The sequence below is a fragment of the Maylandia zebra genome, linkage group LG17, assembly GCF_041146795.1.
Source record: "Maylandia zebra isolate NMK-2024a linkage group LG17, Mzebra_GT3a, whole genome shotgun sequence".
NCBI classification, from domain to species: Eukaryota; Metazoa; Chordata; class Actinopteri; order Cichliformes; family Cichlidae; genus Maylandia; species Maylandia zebra.
In genome coordinates, this window is record NC_135183.1 from 8,503,022 (window position 1) to 8,526,054 (window position 23,033).

Genomic DNA, 23,033 nt, shown 5'->3' on the forward strand with positions numbered 1-23,033 from the left:
AATGTTGTTTTTTAAATAAGGTTGTTTGTAAACGATGTACACACATGATCGATATTAGACTGAGACAGAGGAATTATTGTTTTCGTTTTTCCACTGAAACACTAAAGCCAGGCACTTATTGGACCACTTCCAACTGCCTAGTGTAACATGTACTGTGTCTGCTCAGTTTGTAATTTCATTCAGGGCAGGTTCAGAATATGTCTTGGGAGGTAGAAAATATCTGCAAAATACATAATTCATCTGCCACATTAAAACCACTGACAAGTAATGTGAATAACACTTATCAAAGCATTATTATAGAATAAAACAGAATAGGCCTTTATTGTCATTGTACACGTACAATACATTTATGGGACAATGAAATGCTACATTGTGCTGGAAAACCTGGGCTCCTGCCATTTATGTGCATGTTATTTAGAAACCAACATTTACCTGGCGCATTGTTGCACACCTGGCACATTGCAGAAACTCCTCAGGAATGACTTGTGGGACATAATGAACCTAATGAATTGATCCAGCCTCCAGACTCCCCACATCCTAGTCTGATCAGACATCCGCAGGATTCACAAGGTGATCAACAAATAACGTTAAGGGATCCAAAGGCAACATCCTAGTGCGAAATACCACAAGGTACCATCTCAGGTCCCGTGTACTTTTAGTGGCAGAAGTAGAACTCGGTTTGAGGTATGATTACAAAGTGGTGGGAATAACTCATGAAAACTAAAACCCTTCAAAGTCAACTGTTAGGCATATCTGGACAACGCTCGGTGAGGCTATTTTTAGATTAATAACAGGAAGTCCTGTTCTGATGGCGTCTCTATGATGTGTCTCTGAATCTCCTTCATGTGTGTCAAAACAGCAACCCTTCAGCTTTTTTGGGTCTCTCCTGCTGAGTATTCTCCCTTTTTTAACTTTAAAATAGAATTCACAATGCACAATGTTGTAAATTTCAAAAAAATACATGCATACATCCTGAAACTGCTAAGTTGAGCCCCAAACTACGATCTTGAACATGGAAGTCTGACCAGTCTGACAGAGAAACCCACTGCTCATTGCACACATTTGAGATCTGTGGTGAAATGGTCATAACAGGATTGTAAAGATCCGTCTGAAAGTGGCCCAGACCTATACAAGCCAAATGTAAATAGTTTTGGTTTTTACAAGCAGATTCCAGGAAGTTCTTGATCCCACCCTCATTTGTTGTTTAAAGGAACAACAGAAACAGCGTCCTGTCATTTACTCAGGATTCTACAACAGTGATTGTCAGTTTCCACTAGTTCCCTCTTGTTGGTGAACAGGGGCAATAAAAAGTGAAGAGCAAAGCACAGTGAAGTGTCCTGTCCATCACAAAGTAGTTAGAAGTCTACTAGAAGCCAAGCAGCCGGATTAGATGAAGGTGACAGAACTCCCACGTGCTTCCTTGGGCTCCTTTGGCTCTCATTCCCACCTCTTGAGTTGCATCGTGGCTGCTCAGCCCATATGGGGACTGGTGCTGGATAGGCTGCTCACACATGGTGCCCTGTTAATCCCACTCAAGGATCACAGTACTGCCTCCACTCCCAGTACTGTGCCTCACTGTATGCACTATTTGGCTGAACATTGAACGTGGCCAATTCGTTAGGCTGGGAAATGGCCCTGGCACTGAGAGTTGCTCCTTCTGATGAAGCTATAAAAAAAGGGTCTTGGGAGAGGCCAGAGAGAGGCTTTGACACAGAATTCAGCAGAGGCCCTCAAGCAGAAGGCTTTAATTTAAAGGCCAAGGAGCAACAGTCCTCAATATGTTGAGCAAGTTTGGTTTTTTTTGCCATCAGTTATGCAAGAAAGACACTTTTGTAGGACTAAGTTGAACTACTTTACTGGAGGAGTGAGACTAGTGCAAGTGGTGCAGCAGCTTATCAGAGCCTAAGTAAAAACAAAACTTATATTGACCCATGTGAGTTCAGACGCCTAAAGCAATACAGAGGCACAGAGTTGGGGATAACATTTTTGAAATTTCTGTTCATAAATGAGGAGCAGTGTGGTGCCATCTGTCCAGATTCAACCTGTTATTTAATGAAGAAATATTTTCACACCGCTGATAGCACCTGACGGAAAGTGAATCCAAGGCAGAACGGGGTACAAGGTACACCTTTCAAATCCAGAATAATGAGGTCAGTCACGCTCAAATCTTCTGTACAGTGGCAGTTTGGTTCTTGAGGTACATAAAGGTTAATAGATGCCAGGACTCTTTGTACAAGCTGATCAGTGCCTTGCTGTTACTGCCTTTAGGCTTGACTTTTTCCACCTCATCAGGCCTAGAACTGGAACTGAGGGTCTTGTGTGGAAAAAAAGCAAAGTGAAGTCCAGAACAGGGCTTTAGATTTGAAAAAAGCTATTTTACTGCTATTGGCAAAGTCAGCCAGTTCTCACTCACACACACACACACACACACACACACACACACACACACACACACACACACACACACACACACACACACACACACACACACACACACACACACACACTGAATTTTCATCTATCCTAGTGGGAGTTTGCTCCGTGACAAAGCATTTGAAAAATTTGAAAATACATGATGTATGCCTGGAAACCTGCGATTCTTCTTGAGTTAGTTAACAGTCTCATCTTTGTGTCAATGCTGTTACAGGACTAAAGAAAAGCACAGGGGAAATTTCCCACAGGGGTGATCAAGCTGATGTTAAATGGGTGCACTCAGGTGTTCATATTACAGATACTGAGCTGAAATCTGCCTCCATATAAGGGGAATGACAATAGAGTTCTTTAGCCCCTCCCTCCTCTCAAATCCAGCAGTTCCTCTCTCTTGCCGCTCTTCTTTGTACAGTGTGGTCAGCTGTAATTATAATTTAAACTCAGTCTCATTTGGACTGCCAAGAAAACATTAAGATAACTCCATTTCATCTTAAAGCCAAATGTTAATGGCCGCATTTAACATTTATAGGCAAATGTTAATGGCAGTATTTAACTTCTAAACAGTTTCTGTTTTTCAGTGGTCCATACTGATAATTGCACATTAGAGTCACTGTAATTATGCTGAAACAGGCTTGGAACACTCCATCAGTCCCCAGTAATCATTTTCTGGAAGTGCTCATTTAGAGTTCAAGGAGGGGTGCAACATTAGCAGAGGGGGGGAATTAAATGTAGAATCAGATATTGATTTAAGTGTGATATGTTTATGTGTCACCTTTGCCACCCCAGGTGCCCACTTACTGCTTACTGTTAAACACCCTATCTAGTTAAATTCCACAGCTCCTCCATTCAGTTCCTTCTAATCTGAGGTAGTCAGCCTCCCCATAAATCTTATTATATGGATAAATATATATAAATATTGCCTCATTCCTTGACAAAATGCAGCTAAAGAGCCTCTAATCTTAGCATTCTGTCTACATTGCTTCTACATCCTTCAGTCAATTTACTGAAAATAGCCAGAGTAACTAATCCATGACAGCTCATTAAAAATCACATTTTTATGCTGTGACTAACCCCAATTTACTGCTGATAATAAACTATCTGGGACCCATAAGTCTTCTTTAACTGTGTTCACTCACATGAAATATCATATATTTAATAACATCCTGTATATTATTAATGGATATGCATGGCCATGGTCACACACGGTTCAGATGGCAAGTATCCGTGGATGAAGACTCCTAATGGAGTTGTCAAGAAGGTTAATTTCTGATATACACTGCTCATTGTTAATGCTCACTTCTCAACATCTGCAATATGGAAGTGTCAGTACCATCACTGCCAAGCTCAGTAACTGAGGGTCATGCTATTAATGGGAAATACGACAGTTTGAAATGAACACAAATTACATTTTAAGCTAAAAGCTTCACGTGCTTAAACTTGATCAAAACTTAAACCGCACGGCAGCAATGAAACCAGGTTGCACATGAAAAATCGTCTTACGAAATATTTACTTTTATACATTCAGCACTTTTGGGTTGATGTTACCATTTATTTCACCCAACTTAGCTAATGTTGGTCAATAATAAAGGTCTTTTAGCTCAAATTCATCCTCATCCACTAGAGAAAATGCCCAGCTCTAAATTCTCGAATATATTCAATGGTATGGAAATGATCATGAGCCCAGGTTAAGCCCAGCATAAGCCCTTCATGCAGAAAAAGTAAATCAAGAGACTTAAATATGTTTTAAAAGTGTTTGATGCATCTTGAAGCAGAATAAAGGCAACCAAGCATCGTAAGTTCTAAGCACTGTCCTTTCACAGGGAGTATTCACTTATAAAATAATAATCACAGGTTCTTTTTCTGGGAATAAGGATCCTATCTTCTCATTTTCAAGATGAATTAAGACCCCCTTAGGATTCTGTATAACTCAAAGATCAGCTTTGTTACATATTTAAAAAAATCACATTGGTTTTTATGATTTTAAGCTCTTTTCTTTGCTGCATTTGGACACTAAAAGTGGTTTTGCTATACCTGTATTAAAGGCTTTCATAAAAGATTTCAGTGACCTGGCCTCTGTATCTTTCAGGTGTTTCTTTTTTCTTTTTTTCTTTCTTTTTCTTTTTTTTTTACTTCCAAGACTGTTTATTTGCTCTGGTGCCCGGTCAGTTTTATATATAGCTGCATATTATCTCCCAGGTTGTCAGAAATACACCTCAAGCTCTGTCTCATATTTGACTCTCCCACTCAAATCAGTTTAAAAACCAGACACAGACACATTTACAGATCTTGGCCTGAAATACTGCCATGCGTCTCTGCTTAGTTATCTGTGACTTACTGCATCTTTGAGACCCGCTGACTTTGGGTGACTTTTTTCCCTTGTTATAATGGCTCGTATCCTTTCCCCTCTACCACAGTTCTGCTTTTGTCTTCTTGTTCCAACCTTCTGTTGACATGAACAACTGTGCACCAGTGCTAACCAAACAGTACATTTATCTGGCAGACACATCTATTCCTCCTTGTAAAGCCACTGCCCTGACAAGCGTTGTGTCACCATCTATTTCCCAATAGACACTAACATGGTGGAGATAGCAATTAGAACAGAGAGGATAGAAATAGATTGCAGGATGTTGAGTTCTTTTACCGTCTTATTAGCAGAGACAAAAGCTGAAGTTAATTCTGCAAGTGGAGATGGCTCTGTCTAGCACCAGGGGCACTGCTCCATTATTTGTTGCAACAAAAGCTGTGTCACCGGCTTGATTGGTCTCTCTGTGGTCAAGCCACAGACTTTGGTCATGAACATACAGTAACTGCAGCAGCAGGTATTTCTCAGTAAAATTCCTAGTGGCTACTGCTAGTTTGAAACTAGAGATTTACTAACACGAGCTTCACCATTAAAAGATAATAAATAGCATAGATAATAAAGATTTTATAGGGACATGTAATTGGGTTGCTGAGAAAATTTATAGCTCTCCAATCAAAAGCAGTCAGCTATATAAACAGGACGTGACTGCAGTATCATTAAGTCTAAGTGACAAAATGAAGGTTTTAGGAGGAAAACTGTAGTGCCCATCCTTTGTAAATATGGTTGTGCCATCAGAGATCATTGCTAGCACTCAAATGCACATAAAAAGAAGCAGGTTCTGATACATAAGCTCACATATGCATAGTTAGTTTTTCTTACATAAATTTGCAAAACCAGGCAGGTCAACAATAGCAAGCAGAGGGAAAAGCCTCTAAAAAACACCCCTTTGATGCTTTCCTTCTCCTCACATACAGGGTCTTAAATAATCAGACCCCATGTTATCTTAAAAACATCATAGTACCATATCACCCCAACGAAGGCATAGCCTTCAGCCTTCGGACTTCACTCCTGAGGAACAAGCTCCCAGTTTTGATTTGGGAGACAGATACCCTCTCTACTTTTAGGATTAGGTGACCCTGAACTCCCTTCTCAGTTACACAGCAACAGACCTCGGGGGCTTCCCATGATGCACTTAGTGTTTCTTCTTCACTCACCTGTTTTCACTCAGTACGTGTTTATACACAACTCTGCATTTAATCACTAGCTATTATTAATCTCTGGCTCTCTTTTGTCCTGTCTCCCTCGCCTCACCCCCACCTGGTCATGGCAGATAGCTGCCCCTACCTGAGCCTGGTTCTGCTGGAAGTTTCTTCCTTTTTAAAGGGAGCTTTTCCTTCCCACTGTCGCCAAGTGCTACTTTATTGGCGGTTGTCTGATCGTTGGGGTTTTCTATAATAATTTTATGGCAAACAAATGTGTGTAGATATGTTGGACTATTTCCGTTTTACTTCTTTATCCATATGAACTAAAATATGATCATTTTGACAATGTTTCATGTTTACTAATCACAGAGTGAGATACTGTACGTGCATGGGTTTAAAGAGTGTAAAGATTTTGTTTCTCTTTTTTTTTTACGTAACAAGTGTTTTGCAGTGATATAGCTTGTTAATTCATATGAGGCTTTTATCAAAAATCTGTTCCACATTTCCGATAATCCCAGTCATGTGTGGTTTCTCAGTAGTTTTTTTTTTCTTATTTTGATCTAAATCAATCTTAGGCACTAAGATGGTGTTCTTATTTGGTGTGACTCAAGGACACTTGTGAAACATTTGCAGTTTCTGATGGGCACAAACTTGGTGCTGTGGGAACTGAACTTGTTATCTGTGAGTTTCTGTTCCATCTCCCACCCCTGCCCACCATGAAAAAGTCATAATCCATAGCTGACACCACATGTCCTTGGCCTGTATCCTAGCTCTGAGCCAGGAGGAAGCCTCTAAAATAACACCCCCTTTGATGCTTTCATGCTAGCCCAAATAAAACCATGCCCGATTTACCGCAATGACACATATTAACTTATATGAAAGGATGTGCTTGTTTATGGAAGAGTAGAACTTGAATCCTACCTAAACACTAGGTACTCTCAGTAGATTATCACACTCCTAAGACAAATAGGTGGCTTTTCAAAATCTACCAGATGCAGATGAATACATTTTAATAATAAAACATTGTGCAATCAATACTACAATTTATCCAGTTTTTTATTGACCAACCATGAAGAAATCAAAACTGCACAGTCTCCCAGTCTCACCTCAAATCTCATTTCCAAGCAGACTGTTTGGCATTAACTTACTCCTAAATTCTCAAAGAGCATTGCACCTGGGTACTGTTGTTGGTACAGATGTAAAGGTGTCTGTTTTGTTTTTAAATTGTGCAATGAAAATAAAAGCTAATTTACTTTGTGACAAAAATTCAAAACTCTTGCTTGAACTTGTAGTTCTTATATAATTCTGCTGTGCGTGCATGTTTTAATTGGAAATTTGCTAATTACATTTGTTTCTTATTTGGCCAGTGTTCTACAGTAAAATCTAAATGTCTCAAATCAATATTTTAATGTAAACAAGGCAAACCATAAACTCAAAGGAATTACTTGTAGCAACAAAGTACAGCTGCTCTACAGTGCTTTTCAATTATGTCAGGATACGAGCATTTTAATAGTTGGCACCAGTACCAATAAAATACATAATTTTCAATACCCAAATGCAATAACAAAAAATAATTATCTCATGTTCTTAAATAGAAACTTCTTTATTAAAAAATTTGTTCTATCACTCTTGGCAGACCATTTATTTATTTTGTTGATGGGACCCAGACTGAAATGTTAGGATGGCTGGTGTATTTGTTTAGCATTAGCCACTACATTTTCTCCTGGAACATAGCTGCTTTTGCAAATAAAATACTAGCAGGTATTTAAATCCATCCATCCATCCATCTTCATCCGCTTTATCCGAGGCCGGGTCGCGGGGGCAGCAGCCTAAGCAAAGAGGCCCAGACCTCCCTCTCCCCAGCCACCTCCTCCAGCTTATCCGGGGGAATACCAAGGCGTTCCCAGGCCAGCCGAGAGATATAATCTCTCCAGCGTGTCCTGGGTCTGCCCCGGGGCCTCCTCCCGGTGGGACATGCCTGGAACACCTCACCCAGGAGGCGCCCAGGGGGCATCCTTGTCAGATGCCCGAACCACCTCAGCTGGCTCCTTTCGATGTGGAGCAGCAGCTGCTCTACTCTGAGGCCCTCCCGGATGGGGCCCGGCCGGGCACAGCCCGAAGAGGAGACATGGGCCCATCCTCCCGCAGGCCCACCACCCGCAGGAGGCGCCATAGGGGTCGGGTGCATTGTGTTCCAGGTGGCGGCCAGGAGCGGAGGCCCTGGCGGACTGACCCCCGGCTGCCAAGACTGGCAATAGGGACAGGTATTTAAAGATTACATAAAAAAGGATAATGCTGTTGATGTTGTTGGATGTGGAACTCAAACTCATTCACCTTGAATTCTTTGAACAAATCGAGCTGCTGCTGTTTTTTTAGGTGCTTTTCTTTATTTGAAGTCTTTCCTTGTCTGAAAACTATGATAGGACTATTTGCATGTCTGTTTGTTGGTGTCCTTCTTCCTTCCTTTTACACTGTGAAGCACTTTGTGCAGCATAGACTGTTGGTAATGTGCTATATAAATAAACGTGACCTTGAGCTTCCTTCAGTATAGGTGTATGGTGCCTCCTTTCAGTACTGGAAGGAATGCAGCCTTGGTACATACCATAGTCTGTATAAAACAGGCTATACAGAGAAAACAAACAGATATGCTGGATTAGAACTGACAGAAATAATTATGCTGCTGATCAAACAGGTGATATGTGAGAAACATGGTCATTAGTTTTTTCCCCCAAACACTTTATACCCAGTTCTCCCCTCTTTTATTTAGACCCCTTCAGCGCTCCTCTCTTCCAGGTGTTTCTTCCTTTCTTCCTCTCTTCTTAAGTCTCCCTCCTCTGCAGTCCTATAGATGTCAATTGATCTGCCTTCTTCTGTCACTCTGTCAGTCTCTTCCTTTCCTTTGTTTGTGTTTGTCACTTCTTCCCTCTCCACTCCAGCTGTAATGAGTAAAGGTCAGCCTGTCTGCTCTCTCCTCTTGCGCTGTCAGTGTCCATGTCTGTTACTGAGGTACTTATTAGCTCTGGCCTTTAGCTGCTGCCCTAACAAGCAGGAAGCACAGCAAGAGAAAAGAAGATGACCTCAGACACGGTTAATTCAAGTGAAGTCACAAGTTTGTCAGCCAGGAGACTGCTGCTTTGTTTCTCAAGCTTTGCTTTATTCCCCCACATTTGCTTTTAGCCTTGGCTTTCACTCACTGCTTACTTTTTAGGCACCAAAAACAGATTAAATCTAGGAAAAAATCATTTCTTGGGTTACAGTATGCCCCTTCTAAAACACACATTGATAAATAATGATTACTCACATGGGTTAAACGTGACGCCAAGGTGTTCATTTGCATGGCTCTACCCATGAATGTGGTTTTTAAGTGCAAAAAAAGTTTATTTTTATTGATACCTGGATGCTTCTATCTTGCTGAAAACCAAAATGGGAATGACATCACACCCGAGTTCTGACATCAAAGTTCCAAGCTATCTGGATTGCAGCATTAGTTGTGGTTATACCACAGAGTTTCCTGCAACTTTCTACCAGGAGATTTTATTGCATGCTTTTTATTCATGCTTCCGTCTGCTGACAAGCTTTACTGAGATGCTGATTTCCTTTTCCAGCAGGACTTGGCATCTGCCCATAGTGCCAAAACTACTGCCAAATGGTTTGCTGACCATATTATTACTGTGCTGGCCAACAGCTCACCTGACCTGAACTCCACAGAGAATCAATGAGTGATTGTCAAAAAGAACCCACCCTAAAAATACAGAGACGCTGAAAGCTGTTTTTAAAGCAACCCGGCCTTCAATAACACTTCTGCAGAACCACGCACTAATGCAGTCCACGCCACACTGCAGTGGGAATTTGCGGTACTAAGTACTAACGGTATAAACGAGTTGCTTTTCAGAGGTTTTCAATGCAGAACAGATTTCTCTGTTGAATTTTTTTTTCTCTTTTGGCTGATTTTAGGAAATATTATGTAAGCTATAATCACCTAAACTAAAACAATAAGGGCTTGAAATATTTCCCTTGTAATATATTTCCCTTTTAAGTTGTGATGAATATACATGTTTGCCTTTTTAAAATTAACTACAAATTAAAATAACTACTCTCTGTAACGTTGCTCAGCTGAACATTGACTTCTCTACTGTTCCTTGAGTTGAATGTTAGCATGTTGCCATGCATCTCACTTCATCTCATAGCAATCAACCAATTTGATGAAGAGATTTCAACATGCTGGCAGCGTGGATACTTTCTCACTGACACATTATACTGGGAGGCAGAATGGAACTGAGCCATTATTAAAGTTGTTAGATTTGTTTCTCCTTCAAGCTACAACTGAAAGTGTGGGCTGTTTTTTTAAAGGTCCATAATCTCTATGATCAGTTATGATGCTGACTGACATTACCAATCACTGCTGTACTTTAGCAATCTGTTCTGCAGCGTGCTATGTTGAACAATTCAAATGAAGTTCATGGCGGGTTGTGTTAACACAGTAAACTGATATAAGGAGGATTAATAATAGATGTGATAAAAAGACACTGTGTCCACTTTGGCAGTTTGAAAGAGTTTGTAGTATTGATTTACATTGTCCTAATAGCAGCATGACATCACTTTGACAACACAATCTCAACTGCTCTTCAGGGTGGCTGCGTTATCGTGTGTGTGTGTGTGTGGGTGTGGGTGTGGTGTGTATGTGTGCACCCTCAGTAGGGGAGAAATCCCTCCATCTGCTCCTTGGGCACCATGGATTTGCTTTGCCCTGACTCAGCACTTTTTATCAAGCTTACACACATGTAGACTCACAAACTCAGACACAGCCACTCAAACACACACACACACACACACACACACACACACACACACACACACACACACACACACACACACACACACACACACACACACACACATGGGATACCAGCAGCATCCAAAGTAAAATAAAATCAGATTGCAGCTGTGTTAGTTATGGCAATGTCTCTGCAAAGGTTAGCAACTGCATCAAGGCACCACTCTTTGTGTCTGTGCCTTTCAGTCCTTTTCTGCCTTTGTTTCACTTTCTGGGCTAGTTCACTTCTTCACTCCCTTTCTCCAACCTACTCATCCTCTGCGACATGTTCCTAAATTTCCCAAATACAAACCCACTTGATTAACTGCAGTATTTTATATGACACAGTTCACACTCCTGCTGTGTGTTCCTGCCATCTTTCCTGTTTCGATCTACACCATTCTTTTTTCAAATCCAGATATTTTAATCTTTTCCCAAAACATTTCATTTGAAACATGAGCTTGAGGTGATTAGAGGTGATTGGATGCAACTAACTGTACTTATAGAAAAACAAATCATGGAGGCTCTCAGACTCAAACATCCCTGATGGAGTCTGGTGCATAAATATTCAGCAGCTTATTTCAGATAAGATATATTTTGTTTATGCCAGAAATTTTGAGAAATTACTGTGTTACAGCAGGCAAAACATTAAAAACACATACTAGCTCAATAAAATTGAGTACCACAAAACAAATATGTTGTTTCTCCTTATATGCTCTTATATTCAATATTCTAATCCAGATTCATTTAGATTTTTGCTTACTATGCATGACAGTGAGTTTTTCTTCTTTGATTAAGATGCCAAAGGATATTATAATCTGTGTGTGAATACTCCACGTTATTCTTTGTGGAACATTTAGTGAAATCAACTTTCACCTACTTTACTTTTGATTTCACTTCAACAACGAAGCTTGATAAAAACACTAAACAGTGATACATTGTCAAATATACCCCAACATTTTGTGATACTTAATTGGAGGGTGTATTGCTAGCTCTACTTAAACAGGTTTATTGCATTATATATTTTTTATTTGATTAATTTACTTGGATATTAAAGGTCCTTAGTTTTGAAAAATCCACCGTGATTTTTGTTTGTAGCTAAAAAAAAATCAACACTGGCAGGCAAAAAAAAGAAAAAAAGTCAACACTAGAAGAAATCCAAAAACGTATTTTTATAGCTGTACTTTTTGCACAAATAGCTGAGTTCAAAGGCTTCAAACTGAACAGTCATTTCTGTTCAGTTCAATTCAGCTTTGTTTATATAGCACCAAATCACCTCAAAGTGCTTTATATTGTAAGATAAAGACCCTACAGTAATAGAGAGAAAACCCCAATAATCAAATGACTCCCTATGAGTAAGCACTTTGTTGTCAGTGGGAAGGAAAAACTCCCTTTTAACAGGAAGACACCTGCAGGAGAACCATCCATCTGCTGCAACAGGTTGGAGTGAGCGTGACAAAAGATGCTCTATTGAAGAGAGCCAGATTAAAATTAAGTAATGATTAAATGTAGAGTGGTGTGTAAACACAAAGAGAGTGAGGGAAGAAGAAACACTCAGTGCATCATGGGAAGCCCCCAGCAACCTAGGCCGTTTGTAGTGCAGACAGGAGGTTAATCTGATCCAATCCTGAATATAAATATTATAAAATAGGAAAGTTTAATCCTAATTACAGTAGAATCCAAACTCGGAGCTGGTTCCATAGACGAGGTTCCGGAAAGATGAAGGCTCTCCCTCCCATACTCCTTTTAAATATCCTAGTAACCACAGGTAAGCCAGCAGTCCAATAGTAAAATGCTATGTTGGAGTTATATGCTACTATTAGGTCTTTAAGATTAGATGGTGCCTGACTGTTCAAGATTTTTTGATTCTAAATTTTAGAACATAGCTCAATAACCTTAGTTTTATCTGAATTCCCTTTGAAACAAGAAAATGTGCAGATCTAACTATAGACTATCAGCCTTCATTCTAATGAGGATTTCTAAATGAGTGCATTTAGGTATTATGACTCTGTCCTTCCAGTGTGCTGCTACCTCCACACTTGCATCTTCTTAAAAAAAATGGTATAGCAGTGTCAGACATACCACAGTGCTGATGGAAGTACCTATTTTAGACAACAGCATGAACATAGTGTGTGTTAGTCCCTTACATCCCTGAGTGTCCTCTCCAGCTGTTGCAACAGATGTTGCCCAGACAAAAATGGAGCACGTTACCCCTGGAAAATATGATAGTACTCTGCATGTCACTGGAGAACAGACAAAAGTTTCAGCTCAGTGATTTGTCTCATGTCAGAGAAGATATTTTAAGTGAAGTTGAATCACATTCACTTTCTCTCATATTGTCACCTTGGTGAGCTCATAAAAACCAGAACAGATCCATTAAATGGCAGGACAAATCTTGACACTTACTTGTGGAGATTCATAAATACCATTCTGGTGCTGCATCATCTAATCCATTTTTCTTCAAAGGGTTTGTGGCCCAGATATATCCCACTTAATGTCTTGAGGATTTATTAGTTATCATCATGAAACCAGGCAAATGTTGACATATTCTAGGGTTTTATGTCTGTGAGCATCTATGTGGACTTCAATCAAATCCAGAAAAGGGATGCACTATAATTGTACTGTGATTTGCAATATTTAAAGTTCAAAGCAGGGTCTCCTTATTATGAAGAAAATATTTACAAATGGAACATTAACTAATATACCTTTCCAGTAACTTAAACGCTCTCTGTGATGTTTCTGTCATCTCTGAAGGGATCTGCATTTTTGGCAAATAGTTTTTAAACTTCCCTTCGAGTCGATTAAAGGGAGCCAATGGCTTCTTGGCATCTTTGACCATCGTGACATTTTGTGATATGAAAAACCTGAAGATTTCATACTGAAGTGGCTGCCATGCTTGGATCCAGATATTTGAGCTGTTGAAGTATGCAGATTAGAAAACACCCATTTACCATTTTATAATCAATCTGAAGACTTAAGAATATCTAAAAAAAATGTATTGTACAAACCAAGAAATGCTTTAAAAGACAAAAACAGAATAAAATGGTGTGTTAAATCTTAATTTAGATACCTGAAGGCATCAACAGGCATTAGCGGATTATTGGTAATTTATGTTGCTGTCTTTGATTTCTTGTTCTTTAATGATTTCTCCAAATTGGCTGTTTGAACTGGTATTATTTCCATTCTTTTCATTTTTACTACTCACACTCATACAAATGTCTCAAGTCAGTCAAAAGTCACACAGCTCAGAGTTAATCAACGCTTAGGATGGTTATAGGCTGCAAACACAGAATAACAAGTGAAATGATTTTGACACCATTTACAGAGCCGTGGCTAACCAAACAGTCAAATAACACATGCTTGGATGGAGTATTAGTAATACCGTTTTGCAAATGTGATCCACAATACTAACTTATGCATGTGAACAGTGGTCAGCTGGTCAGATTAGTTAATCACCACCTGACTGGTCAAACCTTACACCAATGACTTTTTATGCTAATGTTTTCACACACAAACACAGAGCATTTTTTTCACTGTCGACCGTAACTGCTTTTTGCCTGAACTTCATCTTGATCTTAAACCAGGTCTTCTTGTTAAAATATAATATTTACCTTATGATAACCATAGTGCCTGCAGTGTGACTGTGTAAGAGTCGTGGTCCCACAACAAGAATAATACTCACACTAAGTTTACACTAACCGCGTATACCCATTATTATAATCCACTCTTTGTTTTTGTCCCCTGTGCAGGAGCTGGAGGTTGGTCTCCTCTGGTCTCAGACCGATACCAGTGGTTGGAGGTGGACCTGGGGAGGAGAACCCAAATCACTGCTGTTGCCACGCAGGGCCGCTACGGCAGCTCTGATTGGCTCACGGCCTATCTGTTGATGTTCAGTGACACAGGACACAACTGGAGACAACACCGGCAGGAAGACAGCTTAGGGGTAACTCTTCTTCCGGTGGCAGGATTACATAGTAGTGTTGGGTGTGCAACATATTTGTGCAGTCACCTGATGGGAGTATGGATGTCCATGTCAATCCATCATCTTGTTGTAGAAAAGTACATATTTTTTAACTGATCGTGACAAGATCATAGATATTTAACAAAAAGTGCACACAAAAAGAAACCCCCCACATGTGTTATATAATACAGATTTTAACAGCTAAAAATACAGTTTGTCCAGGCAGTGACACTCTACAATCACACACAGTTGACCTAACTGTCATAGACATTATTTAACATTATCTGTGGGGACTGGTGCTGCCTGCAGCAACATGGCGTGCACACCAGGAGCCTTTCACTATTTATTAATAATACATGGAACAATGAAAGGAACTTGGGCAGGAGTCTGTTGACGGTGTGGGTCTGCTGTCAGACAGTTTAGCCTGTGCTGACAGGAGGTTGGTGCTGTTATGAGAAAGACCGCCTGGCGTAGAAAAACTCCCAGCTTTGATGCCTGAAAGCTGTCCATCACCAGTCTGCAAGCAGGTCGCTGAATGGGCGCTTTCGAGCTCAGCCGCTTTCGATAAGTGTGGCGGCTCTTAAAATGTAAATGTGCAGAAGAAATTGGTGAGAAAGCTCGCTGAGAAAAGCACGCAGTGACTTAAGTACCTAGTGTTGCGGTTGCTTTACGTCTAAATATATTCCCCATTTCTTTTTCTCTCTTTAATTTTTTATTTTTCCAGTGTTGTTTCAATAAAAAAGAGAATACTAGACTGGGAGAATGACTGATCACCAATGAGCAAAGTACAGATGTCAGAATGACAGGCAGCCATGCAAACCTCGACTGACTGAACAACGTTTGATATGTCACGCGTATCCTCCCTTCTGTGTGGAAGAAAGTGCAGCTTTCACTACAGCAGCAACCCAAAGAAAACTTTTTTTCCCCTCACATTTGACTGGGTACAACTTTTTCACAGTGAAGGATACAAACTCTCCAAAGCCCTTCAAGTCATCACTAAAGAACACACTCCTTGTAGCTTAAAAACATGTTGATTTGACAGTCAGCATGAAAGGCGGTGAATCCACATCAGCTTTTAGAGCACTTTTAAAGCTTCGTATATTAGTCAGGCTTGCTTAGCGTCTCTGTGATGGTGAGAATTTTACTGCAAAAACAGCTGCATCAGTCACAGCTTCTCACTGACTTGTGAGGTAAAGGTAGAAACAAAGTCTCTACTCAGGTTACTTTCATTTATTTGATGGTTAGAGTCACTAACTACTTCATGGATTAAAAATAGAATAAAATTAGATCCCATCATCAAGCAAGTTGCATGTGGAGTCTTACTTTATGATGCCACATGTTTCAAATGTTTTAAAGTGTGATTCAAAAGGAGACTGTGCCTATAGAAAACAAACACAAAAATGACATTAATTAACCTTTTATCATTCACTCTTACTTTTTTGGATGTTTTCTTGAAGTCCCAATCTGACCATTTGCATTTCACCATTTTTCTTCAAACTTGAGTATGCACTAACTTGTTGTGGGCGGGTCTTCCATCCATGATCATGACCTATCCTTCCCCATCATTCTGCAACAAAGGAGTGGCTAAAGGAGAAGCACATTAAGCTCATGGAGTGGCCCAGCCAGTCTTCAGACTTCAGTCAGCTAGAAAATCTGCAGAGAGAGATGACATTTTCGGTGACATAAAAATCAAATTAGAACTTTCATGTAATGTGTTTTATTTCTAGGTTTTTTCACTGATATTCTGTCTCTCTCCATTATGAAACTACCAAAGAGACTGTTCATTCCTTTAGAAGTAAGCAAACTTACAAGTTCAGCAAGTGATCAAAGAATTGTTACCCCCACTGTACAGTATATCTCTGGCTTCAACCCAGATACCAAACAGCAATCTCAAATCCTAAAGAAAGCACATCATGTCAGAAGCATGACCAAGACAATACTTGTCATTAAATTCGACCTTTAAGGAGTTATGCACTATGAAGGCATCCCTCAGCATCCCCAGGATTTCCTGTGCCACAAACATGCTTCTGGGATGCGATCCAAACATTGCCGGAAAACCAGACCACCATAAGAGGTATATCTGATTTTGGCCCATAGGGTGGCAGGCACAAGAGTTTGGTTGAGATTTAAAAGTCAGTGCGTCATTTAGAAGTTTTTTTTAAAGCCCACTTATGATAATTTACCTCCCTGATAAAGTAAAGAGGAGTAAATGAGGTTAACAAAGCTGGCAACTCTCCTCAGAACTTCCTAAGGAGCAAAAGTCATTAGCATGGCAACAAGTATATTTCAGCAAACACCCTATTTAATAGTGAATAATCTAGCTTCACTGTGGGCAGCTATGCAGTGAAATTCCTATGTTGACTGACATGTCACTTGAATAACGTGTCTGCCAACATTATTATACTGCTGATTCCAAACGTTCTTTTCTTGTAGCTCCTTTTAATGAAGGACTTTATTGCATAATTCAGTATTTTTATATTGTCTTGGTGGTACCAACTACGCCAGGCACAGTTCCTCTGCGATTCCTTTGTCATGCCCTCTCATCCTCTTCTTCGACTCATTCTCTAGCCATTCCTCTCTCCTTGACTGAAGGCTTGTCAGAGGCTACTCATATTTCAAAAGATGCTCAGGCAAGTAAATGAGATGCTGCTCTCCTCAGCAGGAAACAGAGCCATTTGTTGAGCTTAACGCTCTGCTGGCCAGCCGGCTCAGCCCTTGAAGACGGCACTGAGATCACAATTATGCAGTGCCAGAGAAGCCAATTTCTCTCACACAGTTACATCGGTACACCCTCAGCTGAGTTTCTCACACAAACACACAGGTAGCATCACACAAGCGCTCCAGATAGGACACAAGCAAATGACATGCACAGGAACACATGGACACCTACTCTATACCGTATATGCAGCTTGTTCTTCTTGTTTTCTTCTTACACATATTATTGCAGGTGTTTCTCTGTGTGTGTGAGCCCTGCTGGATTCCCACAGGCAGCTGATTGGGAAAAATAGAAGCCATTAGTCTTTTAAAGAGAGGCTTGCTACGGAGACAGAATAGGTCCAAGTTATTGATCACTGGACAGAGATGAGGGAGAGGGAGAGACATTATCATTACTTAGGATCAATGGCTTTCCACTGACAAAGAGATTTTCAGCCCTCGAATATGTAAAACTTTCAATGTATAATGGTCCTATCTAGCTTTTAGTCACCATTATGAACACTTGATGAGAAGCATATCTATCTGCTTTCCTGATAGAGGCATCACCCTTTAGTGTTTGTTATTGCTATTACATCATTATTACATTATTACATTGTTGTTGCAGCAATCAGCTGACTGAGACAGAGTGTAAGAATGAAGAAAACGGTAACTGTAACAAACATGTAACTGTATTGTTGCAGGCTTTTCCAGGTAACAGTAATGCTGACACTGTAGTCCAGTACAAACTGGAGCAGCCGGTCATAGCTCGCTTTCTTCGTTTAATCCCACTGGACTGGAACCCCAGTGGGAGGATTGGCCTCAGACTGGAAATATATGGATGTCGATATAGTAAGTAACTGTGAATTAAGTGTTATGTTATAGCAATTATAAATATATCCAATGTTTATTTTATCATAGAATATTTTGACCTTAAGTAACATATAATTATGTTATCAACAGTTAGTTGGTCTTGATTGCCTGTCTTGAAGTCTTTAATGCCCGACTGGCTTCAACTCATTTTGAATGCTAAAAATGTAAATGTGTTGTGGCATTAAAAGTGTCTTCTTTTAAAATATTACAAATGGCAGTTTTGGCTTGTTATTGTATTACAAGTATTTTGCTAGCAGCTAGTTTTGTATCTTAGAATGTAAAGTCAAACTTTAGTCAATTAATTAAAATCTTGATTTGTTGGATTAAATCTACACAGATTATCTCTATCAAATTTGGATTATGGTGTTTAAATGTGGTGCGGAAAAATAAGAAATGGTCCCTGGAACACCTTGAAAGTTATATTAATCCTGTAGCATTATATACAGAACAAGATTGTTCATTGTTTTTTAGAAAAATAGATTTAAAATACTCCCACACACATAGGCTTTGGTTTGATTTTGCTCTGGTGTGTGATGTGAGTCATACAAACCTTTTGCAGTCAATTTAGAAACCATTAGTTCTTAGAAAAATAAGCAGTGCTATTCAAACACTAAGCCATGCACTAGAATTATTGGGTGTTGTGTGTGAGATGTACAGAGAACACATGGTTTTAATACAGAGTGCAATACGAATTGAAACAATAGAAATGTACATGCAAAATGCCTTCAAGCAATCCAAGCATTTCAAGGCAGCAGCAGCAAGCTTTGCTTCTTTGTAACTGACTTAACTAAATGTCAGCCCTGTTACTTTGTGTTGTACCCTACCTATAATAAAGCTATGGTTTGTAAAACTGTACTTCTGTGACAACAGGGCTTAAATTCAACTAGTGAAGCCTACTGATCAATCGCAATCGCCTCTTTATTTTAAAATATACTAAAGAAGTTTCACAAATCGAACATAGCATTGAACATAGCACCAAAAGGAATGGTCAACTCTGGGCTAAATCATATGGAAAAGTGATGTTAATGGAGTTAAATGTGCTTGCTGAGTAAATAATTTCACCAAGAGATCCAAATCTGTCTAGAAATATCTTACAATTCTGTGAAATTCATGATGTTAGAAAAATGGTGGCAAAGACAGAGTTTGCACAGTTGTGTTAGTATTTGGTGCTAGTATGTTATTTAAAATGACTGAAATGTAAAGAATAAAACTTTTCCCTCTCCCACTTAATTTTGTTCTGTAGCTTCTAGCGTGGCAAGCTTTGATGGGAGCAGAAGTAGCCTGGTCTACAGACTGAGTGTGAGGGCAAGCTGGACTGTGATGGAGACTATTTCTTTGAAGTTTAAAACCCTGAAGAATTCTGGGACACTGCTCCATGCAGAGGGACAGCGAGATCACAGCCTCACGTTGGTGCTCGAGAAAGGAAAGCTGCTACTCTACCACCTACAGGGTAGGACACCGGTCTCAAAGAGCTACAGACATAAATTAATGCTTTGTTGTGTTTTCTTACATGATAAACATAACCCCAATAATGCTGAATCATTCTGCGAAATTGCAGTTTATAGTGATATTGCCTAATTGGTTGTGCAAGATAAATATATTCACTCTGTTTAAATCAGGTCTTTTATGCATGTGTAGCTTGTCATGCTGAGACACACATTGTTGGAAAGGTGTGACAATGGCACTGCCAGCAGAGATGTAAAACATACATTTTCCATCATTTGAACAGGCAGCGGTAGCATCACATATACAGAAAGTCTGTGGTCCCAAAGGACTAGCACTAGCATTAGCTGCCAAGCTCTCTAAGAAGCCTCCTGTGACAACATTAGTTTAAACCCCAGCACGAGTCCTTCTGTAGGTATTTTCCCCGAGTCTGTGTTGTCCATCTGTTACTGCTGAATGTTTGTAATTTACATATATATATATGTGTGTGTGTGTATATAGTGTGACCCCTCAGCTTCCCACTGGATGTACTGATGGTATAAATTTGACCTCTAACTTGTAAGGGTCCTATTAGTGTCCAGAAAGACATAAAGGAGGGTACGCTTTAGGGCAGTCCAACTGATTTAACAAATTACTTGTTAAGATTTACCCTTTTGGGAAAAACCGTACCTGTCAGAGGGACTTTGTCTGCTGTGATGACGTGTGTTTTGATCTTAATAGTGTGCCTGATTGTCATGTTGTCATACTATATAATCAGGGACTATTTTGCACTCCTCAAACAGTTTGCAAGCAACATATTCACACCAACTGAACATGGTAATGTTTTTGGAAGGACCAAATCAGCAGTGATCGACTTCCTGAGGACAATGACTGAAACTCTGTGCTGGAGAGTGAGTGAAACTTCCGATGTTTGAATTGAATTCAATATTTTGGAAGTTCCTTGAGCCAACTGCACTGGCAAACTCTGCAGCTCCACTCATCTGTTCATTTATTTTTCTTTCATTGTTTAGTTCTGCGAGTAAATGTCAGCTAAACACGCAAACTGTACAGCATAATTATGCACTGACTCAGGGTCCAGAGCTTCCAAAATCCCTTCTGTGTATAGCAAATTTAATATCTTGCATGTTTTGTTCCTATAATGAAATGGAACAAGCTTGAAGTCACTCTCAACCCATCTGCTGGTTCACTTGCATGTTTGTCAGAAACAATTTTGGGAAATACCTCTGATTCAATTTTGATGAAACTCAGGGGAATTATGGTTCTTTCTACATATGCCTTTTAGCTCACTACAGTGCTTGTTTGTTTATCCATATGTCTCAAGCTAATTAGAAAGAGTGCTATATGTCTAACTCTGAAAAAGTTGGGATGCTTTGTAAAATGTAAATGAAAACAGAATGCAGTCATTTGAAAATCTCAAAAGCCATATTTTATTCACTGTAGAACATAAAACCATATTAATTGTTTTCCAATAAATATTAGCTTATTTTGAATTTCATAGCAACTAATTAAAATAACTGGCAACTGATCAGTAACATGACTGTGCATAAAAAGAGCATCTTAGTAAGGCAGAGTTTCTCATAAGGTAAGATGGGCAGAGGATCACTAATCTGTAAATTGTGTATTTCACAATAATGCTCATCAACATAAAATTGACTATGAATATGTCATCATGTACAGTACATAACATCATAAAAATATTCAAAAAATCTGGAGAAATCTCTGTGTGCAAAGGAAAGGACACAAAATCAATATTGGATGCATGTGATCTTTGGGGCTTCTAGGGCACCATATTAAAAACAGGCATGATATTGTTATGGAAATCACTGCACAGCTTGGGAAGACTTCCAAAATTCATTGTCTCTGAACACTGGTTACTGTGCTGTCCACAGGTACAGGTTAAAGCTTTATCATTCAAAGAAGAAGCCACTGCCTGAACAGTAGTGATGGGTCGTTCGCGAACGAAATGGCTCTTAGAGCCGACTCTTTGACATGAACGATGCGAGCCGGCTCCTTATCGCGAGCCGTCACGTGGGTTTTTTTTTTCTTTCTCTCAGCCTCTCTCTCGCACTTTTTTACCGCTTCACTCTGCACGCGAGCCTTGTGCTTTACGCTGGGCAGAGGGGGGAGGGGCGGTAGTTACACTCAGTAGCACAGGAACAGAGCCAGAGGGAGAGAGAGAGAAAGAGAGCCAGGGACAACAACATCACATTAGAAAGGTATAGTAATCATCCACAACTATTTTCGGTTGCAGATGATAAAGGATTCAGAAAGTTTATTCATGCGGGCCCATATGACAGAGAATATGCATGTTCTTTTTGTTTTCATATTATAATTTATATTTAATTGTGTTGTGGTTTGCAGTGTTTTGTGTTGTTTTCACTTTAAATTTGTAAAAGGAAACAGCTGAAAATTTAAATGGTTAAAAGTTGAAATGTGAATAGTTGATTTTTGTATTATATGATTTATTTATTACATTTTATGTGGAGTGAATAAATAAAAGTATATTTACGGTGGCCCCTAGAGACAAAGCACATACAAACTTCAAATCACGTACAAACTCTGAAGCATGTACAAACTCCAAAACACGTAAAAACACGTACAAACTCCAAAACACGTAAAAACATGTACAAACTCCGAAGCACATAAAAACTCAGACGCACATAAAAACTCAAAACACGTACAAAAGACAACAGAAGTGCTCCAGGATGCTGGGCGCAGTGTTGAGCTTTTGTTATCTTGTGGCTACACAAGCCAGCAAGTACCAACGACCAGATTTGGTGTGTGATAGTAACAGGTAAATTAACTTTTTTTTAAATTATTTGAATATATATGAGTGCCTGTGTATAAATACACAAACAATACACACATGCTTTCAATTGTGTAATTTAAGTGATCTAGTAGCTCTGCTTTGGAAGTTTAGTTCATGCTAGAAATGTGTTTTGGAGATTGTACATGTTTTTTCTCTAGGGGCCACCGCATATATTTATATATAAACATATATAAATAAAACCACTTTTTTTAAATTAGTAATTCCTTTTGTGCATAATTTTATATTATTGTTAATAATAAATTAATTAAAGCAACAAAACAACCTGAAGAGCCGGTTCGGAGCCTCTTTTTAGTGAGCAGAACCGAAAGAGCCGGATCTCTAAAAAGAGCCGGAAATCCCATCACTACTGAACAGTATCCAGAAAGGTCCCCAATCTCTCTGGGCCAAAGCTGAATTAAAATGCACACATGCTACTATCCCATCCAGACAATACCTTTTCAGGGAAAATCTTGCACATTTCAGCAGGATTCCTAAACCTCACACTGCAT

The 23,033-nt window shown here is 39.5% G+C and overlaps 1 protein-coding gene across 2 annotated transcripts in view; it reads left to right on the top strand.

Annotated features, from left to right (window-relative positions):
* LOC101467313 (contactin-associated protein-like 4) overlaps positions 1 to 23,033 on the top strand; it is a 106,456-nt gene that overhangs the window by 24,039 nt on the left and 59,384 nt on the right. For both annotated transcript variants that reach the window (XM_004562100.3, XM_076875849.1), the window contains exons 3-5: positions 14,497 to 14,690; positions 18,104 to 18,251; positions 19,516 to 19,722. In XM_004562100.3, coding sequence (XP_004562157.3) covers positions 14,497 to 14,690; positions 18,104 to 18,251; positions 19,516 to 19,722 — 549 coding nt within the window. The remainder of the gene's footprint in view (positions 1 to 14,496; positions 14,691 to 18,103; positions 18,252 to 19,515; positions 19,723 to 23,033) is intronic.